The sequence below is a fragment of the Neophocaena asiaeorientalis genome, unplaced genomic scaffold (genome assembly GCF_003031525.2).
Source record: "Neophocaena asiaeorientalis asiaeorientalis breed wild unplaced genomic scaffold, Neophocaena_asiaeorientalis_V1.1 scaffold26, whole genome shotgun sequence".
NCBI classification, from domain to species: domain Eukaryota; kingdom Metazoa; phylum Chordata; class Mammalia; order Artiodactyla; family Phocoenidae; genus Neophocaena; species Neophocaena asiaeorientalis.
Genome location: NW_020173108.1, coordinates 3,100,498 through 3,116,301, shown reverse-complemented (window position 1 = coordinate 3,116,301; position 15,804 = coordinate 3,100,498). Strand labels below are relative to the sequence as shown.

General features: G+C 40.2%; 1 protein-coding gene across 1 annotated transcript in view; it reads left to right on the top strand.

Annotated features, from left to right (window-relative positions):
* Window positions 1-13,274, top strand: part of LVRN (laeverin) — an 80,770-nt gene extending 67,496 nt beyond the window's left edge. Inside the window, exons 16-21 of the mRNA XM_024743382.1 lie at window positions 1,900-2,007; window positions 2,352-2,519; window positions 2,739-2,876; window positions 9,584-9,659; window positions 12,495-12,704; window positions 13,229-13,274. Coding sequence (XP_024599150.1) covers window positions 1,900-2,007; window positions 2,352-2,519; window positions 2,739-2,876; window positions 9,584-9,659; window positions 12,495-12,635 — 631 coding nt within the window. The 3' untranslated portion in view covers window positions 12,636-12,704; window positions 13,229-13,274. The remainder of the gene's footprint in view (window positions 1-1,899; window positions 2,008-2,351; window positions 2,520-2,738; window positions 2,877-9,583; window positions 9,660-12,494; window positions 12,705-13,228) is intronic.
* Window positions 13,275-15,804: the final 2,530 nt, after the last annotated feature.

Sequence of the window (15,804 nt, the reverse complement as noted above, 5' to 3'; positions counted from 1 at the left end):
TCATTGAATTAAATAATTCATATTAATGGATAGGCTTCCAGATTCATAAAATAAGATACTAATAGTTATGATTCACTGAGAGATTTGTGTGCCATTTGAGAATAGTAGATTTGGGATTGGTGAGCTACATGTATCCTAATAGGAAATAGTAGTTTGGGAATCTTAATTTACCTGCGAAGTACATACAAGTACACACAGGAATTTATAGCTTTATATTCTCCAATCTTAGGCTACTGGTTGAAATCTTATGTATGTTGTACTATTGATGAAGGGTTGTGTTAAGAAAAACCAGCCTATACAAACAAATTGAAGGGTACAGGAAGGATACACGGGGAAAAAAATCCCCTCTGTATATTCTTGATGACAGAGGGAAAAGTTCCATTATTTATGTCAGACAGAGATTCTAACATTATGCAGCTATGATTAGGGAGGTTGATAGTGAACTGTATCAGTCATCTGTGTGTGAGCATGACCAAGTATTGCAAACGATTTCCCCATCGTTGGTTCGGTTAGGGGACTATGCCTGTTGTCATGCTGCTCTGGAAAGGGGGTGAAAGGCAAAACAGGGCTGCAGTACCGCTGGCCTCCCTGTGACACAAGGTTTGTGTGTGTAGGCTGGGCTTCCAGATTTAGCGAGGGAATCTGTGGCCAACAATGAATGGTACAGGGATTATATTTACAGCTCTAGTCAACATCAAGCCGAAACCAATTAGACCAAGTAAGAAATACAAAAGGTGGGGTTATTCTCTCTCACAAGTATCCTTCTGAGAGGGGAGAAATTTTAGAGCTAGGCGTGTGAATGGACAAACAATGTGGTTGGATTTACAGATGGATGGAAGACAGCGGAGATGAGCTAGGATGGAAAGTGGGTAGGCAAGTTGTATAGGCAAACAGAAAGGCCCAACCAGGCAGCACCTTTGTTAACCAGCCATGGCCTTGGCTCTCCTAAACTGGCCTGAAGTGACCTGCTTTTTGTAGCATCCCTGGGCCGGTTCTCTTCAGAGCAATCTCAGGGAGTTAGACTGTGCTTCCAGAGAATTCCATCTTGCTGCTGCCAGCTTGGGGTGGGTGGGGAGAGGAGTAAATGTGTAAATGAGTGCTCAGAACTGTCTCTCAGAAGGTCTCCCCCCTGGAGATTCTACCTCTGCTTATCAGAAGGTCAGGCCAGACTGGGATGAAACTGGAGGGAGGGTGGAGCAATGGAAATTTGCCTCTTGGCATTTTCCGGAAACTCCTGACCCATTTGAATTCCTTTACCTCTGACTCCAAACTGCAACACCTCAAGGCACCGCTCATCTGGATTTATCATTGTTCTTCTCCATGTTCTTTTGAACTTATTTCGTTTGCAATGGTAATGTGTACCTCTGCTCAGCTATAAAAACAAAGCAGAAACCTCCGTTCTTTTTCTGGAGACAACGTTAATAGCCAGGAGGAAGAAACAGAAGCTTAAGCCAGGAGAGGCTCGCTGTCAAAGGAGAGAAATAAACCATTCCCTCTGCTCTCATGTGTAGAGAAAGAACTTTATTTTTAAGTGTGTTATATCAGATACTTAAAAGTCATTTTTTTTCATCTGTAAGGGAGGAAAAATAAATTGATAACAGATGTGGCATGTGTGTACACCCTTGTGTGTTTGAGGGAGATGAAGGAAGGCAGTAATTTATTTCTTACTTTCAAAAAGTACCAGTCTTGGAGCTTATTTGGTGCCTGAGAGCCTCTCAGCAAATATTTCCCTTAACCTTAAATACAGTTGCCATCCACAAAGGCTATTTTTTTAACAAACCTGATGTTATTGGAAGGATGTTTTCAAATACCCATCTTTTTATGAAACACATATTCTTGGCGGCAGAAAAAATCAATGCAGTAATGAAAAATACGTTTTTCTTTGATATTTCCTTCAAGAATATCACTGGAAAAACTTTTTGGAACTGCGTGTTGGTTGGGTCTTGAGGACTGTCTTCAGCTGTCAAGAGACCTTTTCAGAAACTGGATGAACCATCCAGAGAATGAGTAAGTGTAATATTGTAATTGCCCTTCTTTTTGTCCTGTTTCAGCACCAACAATTTCTCTTCCTTTTGATGCTCTTACTCTGGGAATGAACATTTTGTTTTTACTTAGATACTCTCTCTCTTACTATTTTTTTCAAATGTCCTTTAAAAAGCACACACACACAATTGTCTCATGGAGGTCTGAATGACAGTTTTCACAATTGCTTCTCTAGATTCCTACTTTTGATATTTATATCTGAGATCACAGACATTTTTTCTAGATTTATACTTCTAAATATATGACAACCTAGATTAACATATAACTTAACTGCTATGAAAAATATCATTGCATGTTATACCTTACAGAATACCTTATCCGATTAAAAATGTGATTTTATGTTATGGCATTGCCTTGGGAAATGATAAAGAATGGGATTTTTTGTTAAATATCTACAATAATAAAACGAAGGAAGAAGAAAGGATTCAACTTGCTTATGCAATGAGCTGCAGTAAAGATCCATGGATACTTAACAGGTGATGATTACAACTTACCTTGAAAGGGCTCTTGGTGGAGGGATGCAATTAATAAACCAAAGGGAGAAAAATAGAAATGAGCTAATATAAGAATTAATATGAAACACTTATAATTCAGTAACTTAGAACCATATGGGATTTTAGCTCCATTTATTTAAATTTACTCTTTCCATTGGATAATGTTTATGTATTTATTTTCTGCCACATGCGCTTTTACAGATATATGGAGTATGCCATCACTACATCTCCATTCACTTTTAATGAAACAAATATAATCGAAGCTGTGGCAGCCTCTGAAGTTGGCCGATACGTTGCAAAGGACTTTTTAATCAACAATTGGCAAGCTGTGAGTGAAAGGTAAGGAGGAAATGTGAGACCTCTCTTTCATTTAGTTCATTGGTTTGGTGCTAGTGGCTCAACTTTAGTCCGGCCAGGTCACTGAAGTCCTTTGCATTGACTAGAAAACTGATAAGTTTTCCTGCGTTTAGTCTCACCACAAACTAGCTGTGTGAAAGATAAGGTCACTTATCCTCAGTTTTGGCTTTTTTTGTGAATGTAGATTTGCATGGGGTACTTATCTACCTCGATTTCCCACTGTGCCCACTAAGAATCCTGTCTTCAGAGACACAGATTGAGCAAGTCATGTTTTTTGGTGTGAGTGTACATCATCCATTCATTTCTTTTGTGAAGTACATCGCCGTATCTTTAAGAAACAGCAATGTTCATTACTACATAAGCTTGGATATTGCTTGTGCCTTTTGTCAGATTCCCTTTATGTATCTGGCTTCCATGTTCTTGAACTTTTTATGTTTCTCACCTTTTAAGATTAAATCTGCTTGCTACTTAGCCTGCCAGGTAAAATAGAGGTTGAAATGCACAAGTCAGGCAGCATACCCTCGATAGCTGCTCTTTCTAGAACATGACTTAACCATACGTTCGTTTTGCGAGGGGTGGGAGGGTGGATCAAGCCATTTTATTGAGGGGCTTCAGGGGAGGGTCGAAGGGCTGGGAACACAAGGAGATCTGACAGCATCCTTCTCCAGGCCAGGATCTCCCCAGCTTCACAGTCTCTGAAAGCCTGAACCATAACATTCTTAAAAGCCTCGAATAATATGTCCTACAACTATTCACATACCGAAGAGTTAGCAGATCAGAGTAGACAACAGTTCAGGTACATACACAGCTGTAAAGTTGGAAGATACTTTTTGCAAATAAATTTAGGTCTTTGGAACAGAAGATATATTTAGAATATAAATGTTTAAGAATCTGAATATGGTTCTCTTATACAGCAAAATAATGGAATGTTTTTCTTTCATGGACATGTATTGAACACCTTTACAATACACCAAAAATGTATTTTTAAATCAGAAATTTTAAACATGTAGATAAAAGCTCTTTTGTACAGTACCGTTTTTCTGGCTCATCAGGGGGACATGCATAGCATACTCACAATATTGAGGAAATTGGCCTTATCTCTTGTTTTAAATTATCATTCTAGGTTCATTGTTCAGAGAGCCTTATGACCTTGGGGGTAAATTATGTCTTCCATTTTTGTTTAAGTCATTAAAGGTAATGCCCTCCTTCCCAGGTCCTACTTCCCAGTGGAAATTTGAGAGTTGGGTATAAATCAGAAGTATTTACTCAGGTCGCCTTGTTCCATGGGGTTTCAGAGGTTCCAGCCTCGTAGGGCTGTCTATTACGTTCTGTTCTCTCTCCCTGGAGGTTGCATCGAAAGCTCTGACCCCCATCATGCCGCCTCTTGGGCTGACATGCCTAGCTTTGCCTGGACTGGAAGCCATTTTGCTCAAGATCATTCACTTCAGCTACAGTCCCTGACTGTTTGCTTCCAGAGCATCCTGTGGAACAATCTAGCAGCAATTTTGGAATTAAACTGCTGAGAGAACAGCTCCTTTAAAAAATAAGTGATGATTTTCCTGAGGACCCAGCTTGTAATCACCGCAGCCTATCACAGTCTCCATGCCTTCAGATGCCCTGCCGGGCCCTGAGAAAGATGCAGGTTTAGGTGGTTCATACACCTAAAGACTCCCAAGCCCACTCTACCCCTTGAAAATCAGAATCTGCCAGAATAGGGTGCAAAATCTCTACCTTTCTGTAGCACCCCAGGTGACCCCGGTGTAGTTTAACATGGAACCAATTGACACTGGATTAAAAAATTATCTAAACCTGCATTGCTCAATATGATAGCTACTCGCCAACATATGGCTATTTAAATTTAAATTAAGTACAATTAAATAAAATTGAAACTTCAACTCCTCAGGGAATTCCCTGGTAGTCCAATGGTTAGGACTCCACGCTTCCACTGCAGGGGGCACAGGCTCAATCCTCGACCCCTGGTTGGGGAACTAAGATCCCATAGGCCTTGTGGCACAACCAAAAAAAAAAAAATTCAGTTCATCTGTTGTAGTAGCCTTGTTTTAAGTACTCAGTGTGGCCAGTAGCTACCATACTGGACAGCTCGGATAGAGAGCATTTCTGTCCTCGAGAGAATTCAACTGGACAACACTGCTCTAAGGGGTAAAACAGCCTCTCAATTTATTTCTCCTCTCTTTCTATACCATACACAGCACATGAAACTAGTTAAGCCCCCCAAATGGCTTTGAGCAACCCATGGGAAAGATTGCTCTTAATTTAAGTGTGTGCTAATTTTTATTCCTCAGAAGAACTTTTTTCTGCATTTGGAGAACAGAGACATGTTTGCAGCGCTCTCTAAAAAGTCCATTGTCTAGCAATTTAAATGATTTAACTGTATTAAATACGAGTATAGAAGGACTTCCTTTAAAAAAAAAAAAGAACTCTAAACAGGTATTTCATTATCCCTAAGAAGGTCTTAGAATTCTAAATGCATTCACTTTTAACCATGGCTTAAATGTTTTTATCTTTTATCAACAAAACGCCATGCTCATAAAATAGATGCCTTCCCTTTTCTGTTTATGATACATTAAGCTCAGTTCACTCCTCTTACACATTCTGCTACAAAAAGTCTTTGAGACTCAAATAAATTTGCCTTCTACATCTAAAACATTTATTTTTAGGATGCAATTTATAGTCACCAGTCTTGCTGAATTTTGCAAATGATTTTGAACAGACAGTAATGTTATATATGGATTGTTAAGAGGAAATAAAAGTTCAAGTTAATAATTAAAATGTTACATACATTAAAACGGCACAGGAATGCTTACCTTATTCTTTGTACATCAGAATATTTACTTAGCACTTATTAAACCATTATATTTGACATGAATATTTGTATGTCACCAGTCTTCATAAAATGATAGAGGTAGTATAAAAGTGTAAGTAAACAAATGCGATGACAAATTAAATTTGATGTTATTTAAGTGAAAAGGATTTATTTTAAATTTGCTACAATGTGACCGATCATTCACAAATTAGCTTTGAAACTGGTATTTCTCCAGTGTGTTTCACTGAGCATTATTCATGGAGACACCGCCAAGCCTTCTGTGAACAAAGGAGACAGTAGCCCATCGGTTTGGAAACTGTCTATTTTAACCTCCACAAATTCACAGTATATGTTAACATCATAAAGCTCCAAGAAGCCCATCAGAAGGAAATCTAGCATCTAGCCCGGCGTCTTGTCACTGTAATCCTGCTATGTACCGTCTATGCTAATGTAAACAAAGTGTCATTCTGCCAGTAGATCAGTCGTTCCAAGCGAAAGACAGATGAGAAACTAAATTCTCTAACCCTCTCATCTGGAACTGTAACTAGAACAACATTTATCTATTGATGGCCTATGAGTTAACATTTAGGCCTTGGTTTCCTCTTGCATAAAATCAAAGATGTTGTATGTGATCAGCTGTAAAGTTCTTTCTGGTCATAAGAAGTTCTGGTTTTTCTATGCCAAGGCACAGTTAGTTCAAGCTGTTGTTGGGGGTTATAAAGTGATTAAGACACGGTCTCTGATAAATGTTACAGAGGACAGTTGGAGAGTGCTCTAGGGATTAAAAGAGAAGAAAGGGGATTTGAACAAGCAGGTGGAAAAACTCACCTTCTACATGGAAGGGAGGACACCAGTAATTGCCTGGGGGCAAGGCTGAGAGTCTGACTTGGGACTGATCGTCATAACTGGCTGGAGCTTAGGGCCCTGGAAAGGAGGCAATAGGGCTGGTCAAGCGTTAGAGTTGAGACACTGCCAACAGCAGTCCAGGAACATCTGCTCCCCTTAGCCAGGCCCCAGATTCTTCCCAGAGAGCCTAATCTGAATATATATCTTGGAACACTTGCTTGAGTAAAACAACTTTGGTTTGATACTGCTTCTCAGTCCCACGTGCAGGGTACTGCACTGGTGGCTGTGGGGTATTTAGTTAATTGTTAGATGAGAGGTGATCTTTTGGATACTGATCCCAGTGAGGGAGCTTCCACTAACCATAAAGACATCTTTCAGGTTACAGAGAAATCGGTATGAACCTGCCCTTGTGCATAGCTCCTATGAAGAAATGTGTGAATAGACACGAAACAATAGGATTTTTGTGACTTCTTATTGGATGTGGTAGAAATGATGTTTGCTTCATGCTTGTTACGTTGCTTTTGGCTTTCATAAAATGATTCAGGCTTCACCGCCTACAGCAATACCCTAGCTTTATTTGAATATAGAATACAAGGTATCATCACTTTCAAACTCAACTGATCCAAAACGAATCTTACCCTCTTCTTCACCAAACCCCTTATTTCTTCTCCAAATATGTGATACTGGCTAAAGTCCTATGCTTGAAAAACTTACACTCTTTTTTCTTTAACTTTTTATTTTAAATTGGAGTCTCGCCGATTAGCAATGCTCTGATAGTTTCAGGTGCACAGCAAAGGGGCTCAGCCATACATATACAGGTATCCATTCTCCCCCAGGTTCCCCTCCCATCCAGGCTGCCACATAGCATTGGGCAGAGTTCCCTGTGCTATACAGTAGGTCCTTGTTGGTTATCCTTTTTAAATATAGCAGAAACTTACACTCATTTTTACTTCTACTCTGTTGTATTTCATGATGGGGAACATAGAGTTGAAAGGGTTAAATTGGAACAAACTGAGAGAATTAAGATGTTATCGGAGTGCTGGGTCCAAGCACTGGAGGGCCCATTTTCACTGCCTATCACTGGGTCAGGCGAGATAACCTGGCTGCCTCCATGCTTGCCTAAGTGGCCAAGCTTGCTGCAGGAAATCAGACATGGCAGGGGAAGGGATGGGAGGGGAGGGCAAATGTGAGAAAGGAGGGAAGCAGAAGGTGAGATGGGCTAGAGTCCCAAATCACGCTGACTAGCACTGAATATTATCAATTTCTTGAAAGGGCAACTATCGTGACAAATGTTGCCTCCTGTCTTCATGTTAATACCTTTGACTACTGGTGGGCTAAGCTATCTGTAATGTATATATTTTTGTTGAGTACTGTTTCAGAGAGATTGCTCTCTCAACCAGAAGGATAAATCATCTGTCTCAAAAATATCTACTCTTGAAACTTTCAAGAACAGGAAGGAATGAAGTGTGCCAGGCACCCTGATAGGTGCTTCAGTGTACATTATCTCATTTAATCTCCATCCCAATGCTTCTAACTATATGTTATTCCCCAGTTTTACAATTTATAAGTTGCCACAAGGTAACTTCAAACCCAGCCCTGCCTCTGAGGTAACCTTTCTCCTGTATTTGGTAGAAAAATCACACATTTAGCAATGTAGGTAATTTTCTTTTGTTTCCTACTTTTTTTTAAGTCTGGAACTCAGTTTCTTTGCAAATTTTGTCAAATTTCTTGAGTCATTTCACAGGCTTTTTAAACCTGGCCAACCAAAATGAAGAACTAAGAAATATTTCTTCTTTCCCCATAGAAACAGATTTGGTTGCCTGAATTATATGTAGACAGTCTCTTATTCTCCACTTTGCTGAAGTAGACTCAGCTTAAGTTATAGCTGGAAACTTAAAAAGGACAAAAGCACTGTGTTTCTCTCACCTTTGTCTGCATATCATGCCAATGTTAACTCTTACAATTTTTAATTTCAAGTATACATTTTTGAAGTAAACCAATTGTATGTGTTAACTATCAACTATCAAGACAGAATCCTGATTCAACCCTTTCTTGTCCAGGCCATTATATTAACCTTTTAAATTTTCTTTCCTTTTTAATGCATCCAAAAGTCTTTCTTTACTTTTTTAACTACAGCAACACTTTGAGCAGGTATGTATCTGCTGTTTTTCCATAGCAACATTTCATGGCTGTTTTTCAGACAATTCTTGTCAGTTATTCAAGGTCACTAAACTAAAGGGGAAGTTTCAGTTACCATACCTGTTTGAGGGAGCTTAAGGAAAGCCAGAGTACTTAGCCCTCAGGGATCACCAACATTTTGAGAATCTCTTTCCAAGAAGCATATACAAATGCAGAAGTTTCAATAAGCTTTCAGGGTATTTTAGTCAGCATTTCTGAAACTGATTCTATATTAACTACACTTTTTAAGGGGTATACTTTGAGTATTTACCTATTCTCTTTTTTTTTTTTACGGTACGCGGGCCTCTCACTGTTGTGGCCTCTCCCGTTGCGGAGCACAGGCTCCGGACGTGCAGGCTCAGCGGCTGTGGCTCACGGGCGCAGCCGCTCCATGGCATGTGGGATCTTCCCGGACCGGGGTACGAACCCGTGTCGCCTGCATGGCAGGCGGACTCTCAACCACTGCGCCATTAGGGAAGCCCTACCTATTCTCTTTTAAAATTTCTTAATTTGGGTATGTGACATCTGTTCTAACCACTTCATTTTGAAAGATAAAAACAGTTGTTGTTACTGTTTTTAAGAACAGCTTTTTATATTTAAATGAAACTTTTAAAACTATCTGTTACACAAATCAATTTTAAACTATAATTCTTTGTGCTAATAGACTTTCCTATAGCATGAATTTTCTATGAAAAGATGAAGCTAAACAAGTTCATATATGGTTTTGCTTAGATTTGGGAGTTAGGAATTAATAAGGGCTGTATACTTAGCATTTATCTGCTCTGTAGCTTTGTCTTGCCAAACATTTCCCACTCATGATTAGCATCTCGTTGCTTTGTAGGTATGGAACACAATCGTTGGTTACTCTGTTATACGTAATAGGGAGAACCATAAGTACGGATTTACAGATCTTAGAGGTAAGTACTATAGATATTGTGCATTATAAAGACAATTTAGAAGCCATTTTTTGTGTAGTTTGGAGTTGCTAAAATTAAAAATAATATGCTTTTCTGAATTGTTACATTCTATGCCCCATTGATGGTATTATCACTGTGCAGGAAATGTCTTTTTTTAATTATTATTTATTTATTTATTTTTGGCTGCGTTGGGTCTTCATTGTGTTGCGCGGGCTTCTCACTGCCGTGGCCTCTCCCGTTGCAGAGCACGGGCTCCAGGCATGCGGGCCTCAGCAGTTGTGGCACATGGGCCCAGCCGCTCCGCGGCATGTGGGATCCTCCCAGACCAGGGCTCGAACCCGTGTCCCCTGCATCGGCAGGCGGACTCTCAACCACTGTGCCACCAGGGAAGCCCAGGAAATGTCTTTTAATTCTGTCTTGCTCTTGAAATAGAGACCTTTCTTGTTCATGGAGGGTTGTATTTCACCTGAATTATTGCAGTAGACTATGGCCCGGGCTCCCTGGCGTAGGCTGTTCTTCCCTCCATCCCATCCATCACATCACTGCCGGTCATTGCCCTGCTCCCAAAGTTTCAGTATCTCATCATAGTTTTTAGAAGAAATTTTAAAATCTTTTCATTAGCACATGAAGCCCTTCATAATCTGGCCCCTGCGTTACTCCCTAGCTTCACTTTTGCCCACTTCACCAACCAGTGTCAGAGAATAAGAGGCATAGGTACCCCCGAACACTTTTCCTCTAGTTACACTGTACCACTTAACAGAATTTCTTAAATTATCATGTTGTTGCACATTTCCCAGATTTCAGAAACACTCTACCTTCTGTCTGGGGTGCCCTCCTCATGCCTGTCCTTGCCTGGGTAATTCCTAATCCTCCTTTAAGACCCTGCTTCAACCACATATTCTAGGAAATTTTTTTTTAATACATTTATTTATTTTTGGCTGCATTGGGTCTTCGTTGCTGCATGCGGGCTTCTCATTGCAGTGGCTTCTCTTGTTGCAGAGCATGGGCTCTAGGCACGCGGGCTTCAGTAGTTGTGCCTCGCTGGCTTCAGTTGTGGCTCACGGGCTCTAGAGTGCAGGCTCAGTAGCTGTGATGCAGGGGCCCAGTTGCTCCGCTGCATGTGGGATCTTCCTGGACCAGGGATTGAACCCGTGGTCCCCTGCATTGGCAGGCGGATGCTTAACCACTGTGCCACCAGGGAAGCCCTCTAGGAAATTTTTAACTAACTAATTTACACCCTCTCCTCCTCTGTGCTCCCAAATCATCCTATATAGTTGTTACTATGAGAGAGAGAGGAAGAACTGGTAATTCCTGAAGGAACGATCTTTGTTTGGGTTTTGGCCTGCCTGAGGCTGAGCTGTCAGGACCTGATTTATCAAGGATTCCCCAGACAAGAGAGTGAGGGGCACACCCAAAAATCCTGGAACAAAAGCTCCTAGAATCAACTGAGTTTGTGTTGATATCTTCAAAAGTGCCTCTGTTCATCTTTATCTCTACAAAACCCAGTAGTTTTGTTGTTGTTGAACGAATGAATGAAGTTTGTATAACTTTAGCAATCCCCAAAGTTCCAAAATTCTATAATCACTGATAGTTCATTAAAAAAATGCAAAAATGGATTTAGCAGTAGTTAAATTATTGTAATTTTGAAAAGAGTTAGCTACCATGAATATCTTTGTCAAAAAGCTGTTAATGACCAGCAGTCCTACTGCAATGTATTGGTTCACATGATAATATTGAAAACAATTACTAAAAGTGGTAAATGAAAAGAAAGTCATATGAATCCCTTTTCCCTCCACACCAGCACAGTTTTTATACACTCTCCTTATCTCTTACTCTGGTCTTTCTATTCCACCCTGCTGGAGCCTGTCCTCACTCGTGCTCTCAAGCACCTGTGAAGCCCCACACACACAGTCCCACAGACCCACACTCCCCTCCAACCCACTGCAGGTGCTCGATCGTGGGTGGTGCTGCTGGTGTGTGGCTCCCACTGCCTGGCAGGAATGCCCAGGTGTGGGAGAGGATGGGAAGTTTGCTCCTGGCCCCTTAATCTACTTTTTCCTAGAACCTTATTTGTCTTTTGCATTGTAGTTAGGCTTGACAACCCTATTACTACCTAATTTCAAGTACATTAGGGTTTATGTGACCTTTTGTGAGCTGGTAGGGTACACTGTCATTTTACGGTAATGTGTGTTCTGAGTTATAATCCAATGACACAGAAATAGACTTTTGGAATATGATTTATTCAGTTCAATTATTATTATCCCAATTATTCAATTGGGATCTGTCTGGCTTGAATGTAATATTGCAACAAACATTCCCATAACTGAATGCTTGACCTGACTCAATGAAGGAATTTAACCAATGGATGAATCCACTATAAATATTCTTAAATAAAGGATAACATTTGTAAAGACATGGATGTTGTGTACCAGTTTTGAACTTTGGAAGTTGCAAAGTTTCTTTTGAAATAAGGAAAGGTCTCATTGTATCTCTGTCTACAAATCTTGTATAATATCCAATATGCATTCTGGAAATCTTTATTGAGCACCTACTATGTGCTTGGGGAATAGAGCAGTGAGTAGAATAGACAAAGTTCCTACTTCCTGGAGCTTCCAGTCTGCATCGGATTCTTCAGGACAGGTGTGGTCTTCATCACATTTTCTCAGTCACAGTCTCCTCAGGGACACACCATATAGGGACAGACATTTCTACTCATTCCAACTGTCATCATCCATTCACAAGATCATGTCGCTACTTAACATGAACTTTGTCTTACTGTGCCTAAGTGAGAAGTTCAATTGCACTGATGGACCAACCGTCTCTTTGTCCTTTCAGCTGCAGCAGTTTTGCAGTAACATGTTGGAGGAGCACCAGAGACTCACAGTTCAGGCCAAATTACAGACAATAAAGAATGAAAATCTGAAAAACAAGGAGCGAAGTGCCAGGATAGCTGCGTGGCTACAGAAAAACACATAATTTAGTGGCAACTTTCGGCCCTTCTCTTGCATATTATAATGTGCTCACGGTTTTGTCTTCCAATATTCTGTGAGTCTGGAAAACCACACGTTTTGTTATTCGTATTTCAGTCACATTTACTACTCAGAGTCCTGTTCTTCCCCTATTGTCACATTTGGCCCTGAGGCTCAGTGATTGTTGAGGATTTTGCCAATAATGCTGTATTTCTGGGGAAGATTTTGCTTCATGTTGGGCTATAAACCACATGATTTACTTTAAATGCCTTGGAAAAACAAATTTACCGTAGAAAGTTTTGCTTGTTCAGTTGTGAAGGCCAGTGGAATATTACATCATTGGGTAATGAGCACATTCTTTTCTGAGGGAAATACAGATTTGCAATACTCTAGGGTTTATTTAGTTCAATACTTAAAGAGTAATGAGCAAATGACACAACAGTGTAAAGAAATAGAAACCAGAAAAATAATATTCACTAGAAGACAGACAAGCCAAAGAAATGCAAGTTTTAAAAAGAAGAAACAGACAATTTTGTGAGCCACATTAAGTGCCCCGAAGGCAAGAAATGTGTCTCCTCCTGCCCATTTCTCTCTCCCCAGTGCCTGCTGCATCACACCACACTTTACTGGCTACTAACTTTATGGTGTCACAAAGAGACCTGGAATCGTAGGATCTATGAAGTACCCTTAGGATTGCTGTTGTGGAGAGCAAATGGAAAGCAAGGCTGTGCCCTGAAGCTCTTGACTGTAATTCACCTGTGGGACAGACACTCTTTCAGCCAAAATTTAGCAGCAAAAATGATGATGTCAACAGACAATAGCAATTATGGGCTAATCTCCATCGCAAAGGACAATGGTCAGATAAAGAGTAATAGAACTAAAAGATTAACCAGAGCATAATCTTTATAGCTTTGCACTCAGCAGATTAAGTTTGAAATGTGGTTTCATTTGGCCAAATTGAACCTGCTTGTAGTTTGGACAACTTTAAACATTTTCTTCAATCACAAAGTACGGAATTAGCTTAGTTTTGTTACCCCTGATTTAATCAGGACAGCTAAGGCAAATCATCCTACTCTAGATTTTGTGTGTATACCATTTAATTCTTGTTTTCGCTTTAATTTTGTTTTTACAGAATGGGGGTAAAACTACAGATCTTCTATCTACCTCAAAGTGATACTGTAAAGATTAAGGATTATGTCAATGAAAAGCCTTTAAATATGTCATATAAACTCAAGGCAATGTGATCTAAGGGTTTTTTCCTATTTCTTCTGTAAGTTAATGTACCTACAAATTAATATGCAAGACAAAAGTTCACTTTCATAGTCACTTCACAAGAAGATACTCTCTGAGAGGGAATGGGAGGTTATGGGACTTGGCCATGAGAACAGACCAAAGCACAGCCTGCACAGACTTGACCATGGGTCATAGGTCAGAGAGATTTTTCTTTAAATTTAGCAATTTAAAATATAAGCAATAAAACGTCTCCATGTCTTCAAATTGTTACGTGTGCGGTATCTTCCCGTGTTTTCTTAAACGTGCGTTCTCTGTTTCCCGTATCTCCTTCAATCATCCATCTCATCTTTTGATAACCATGTCACGTGTCCTCTCAACTGCTTTCTCCTCCTTTCTTTCTCTCCTCCACTTCCACTCCCTCCCCCTCCGTTGTGTTCCCCTGCCTTCCTTCTCCCTTTCCAGTAACCTCTGCCTTCCTTCTGCCTGGTTGTCCATGTCCCCTCTCCTTGATCTTCCTCCCCTCCTGTGCTCTCATTCGACCAAGTGTGCTTGGAGGCTGGCACTCGAGATGCTGAGCGGGCTCTGATGCCTGTTATTGGTGATGCCAAGCCCTGATCCTACCAAAGGAGCACATTGGGCTCTTCAGACCATTTGTTGACAATTAAAGTTCCATTATATCTTAGCTTCTGTAGTAATTAAACAGCACCAAAAATGTTTATCCAAAATCAAATGCCCAAATATTTGGTTAATAGTCCTTCCTCTAAATACAAACAAGAATTTTGAATAATGTACATTTTTTCTTACTTGGATGAAGCCAATTACTCCAGATAAGCATTATATTTTATTATATTGTACCTTATACTTAGTATAAAAAGAAGTAATTATTGATTGATTACTGTGATAGCAATAAGTCAGGGAGTGATACTGAGTCAGATTTGTCTAAATGGTATAAATACTTTATTAACCAATAAACCAGCTTATTTATTAGCACGCCAACTGTAACACAGTATTTTCGACCCATCTAGTTTATACTGTTCATCCTAAAGCAGGTTAACAAGATATACAATGTATTCATGATTTTTTTAATTTGATCATTAGAAATTAAAGTTTTCCTTATAATCTTATGCTTTTTTCCTCCTCAGACCTATTCAGTGACTTTTCATTGTTGACCTTCAGTGAGAGAACAAATGCCTTAGTCTTGAACACTCTAGATGCTTTGTAATTCAGAGCTCTGGGACCAATCTGTACAGCAATTTATTCTGAAGAATGAATGAAGAAGCAAAATGAGCTTTAAAAAGGATTTCTACTTGATTACTTTTCCTGTTTACTCCAGTGAATGCTTTTTTTCCATCCAAACTCTAGCAGGATTAATATGTCCAATCCCAAGCCTTAAGGGAGGTTTACAAGTGGATGTAACTGTTTCCCCGGATACAAAGAATTACGTAGCATAGTCAGAAGCATTTGAAACTACACATATATTGCCTCCAGCTCAATCTTCTCACCAATTCAACAACATTCAGCAAATATGTTCTTCACAGCACAACTCTTATTTAAGAGTTATTTGGACTCTTCCTCTTCCCTTCCTTTTATAAACAGGTCAGTCCTAAAGGTGAGGCAGAGCAAGGTAAGCGTCTACACCAGTGGGAGCTGAGGGGCAGCTGAGGAGGCCCAGGACCTGGAACGAGGTGTAAGAGCTTGAGTGGGTGAAGAGGGAGTCCACACACCAGGGAGCAGCTTGGCACAGGATGTCAGAGCCCATGAAGGGTGAGTACAGTGGCCCTACAGTGCAAGGAGGGAGCTTACGACATGGACAGTCAGAGCCCAAACAGGGTGAGAATGGGGAGTCCCATAGTGGGGCGGAGAGGAGGCTCAGACTGGATGAGGGTTCAACATAAGGTATCAGAGCCTGAGGCAGGAGAGGACGACATCCACATGGGGTGGGG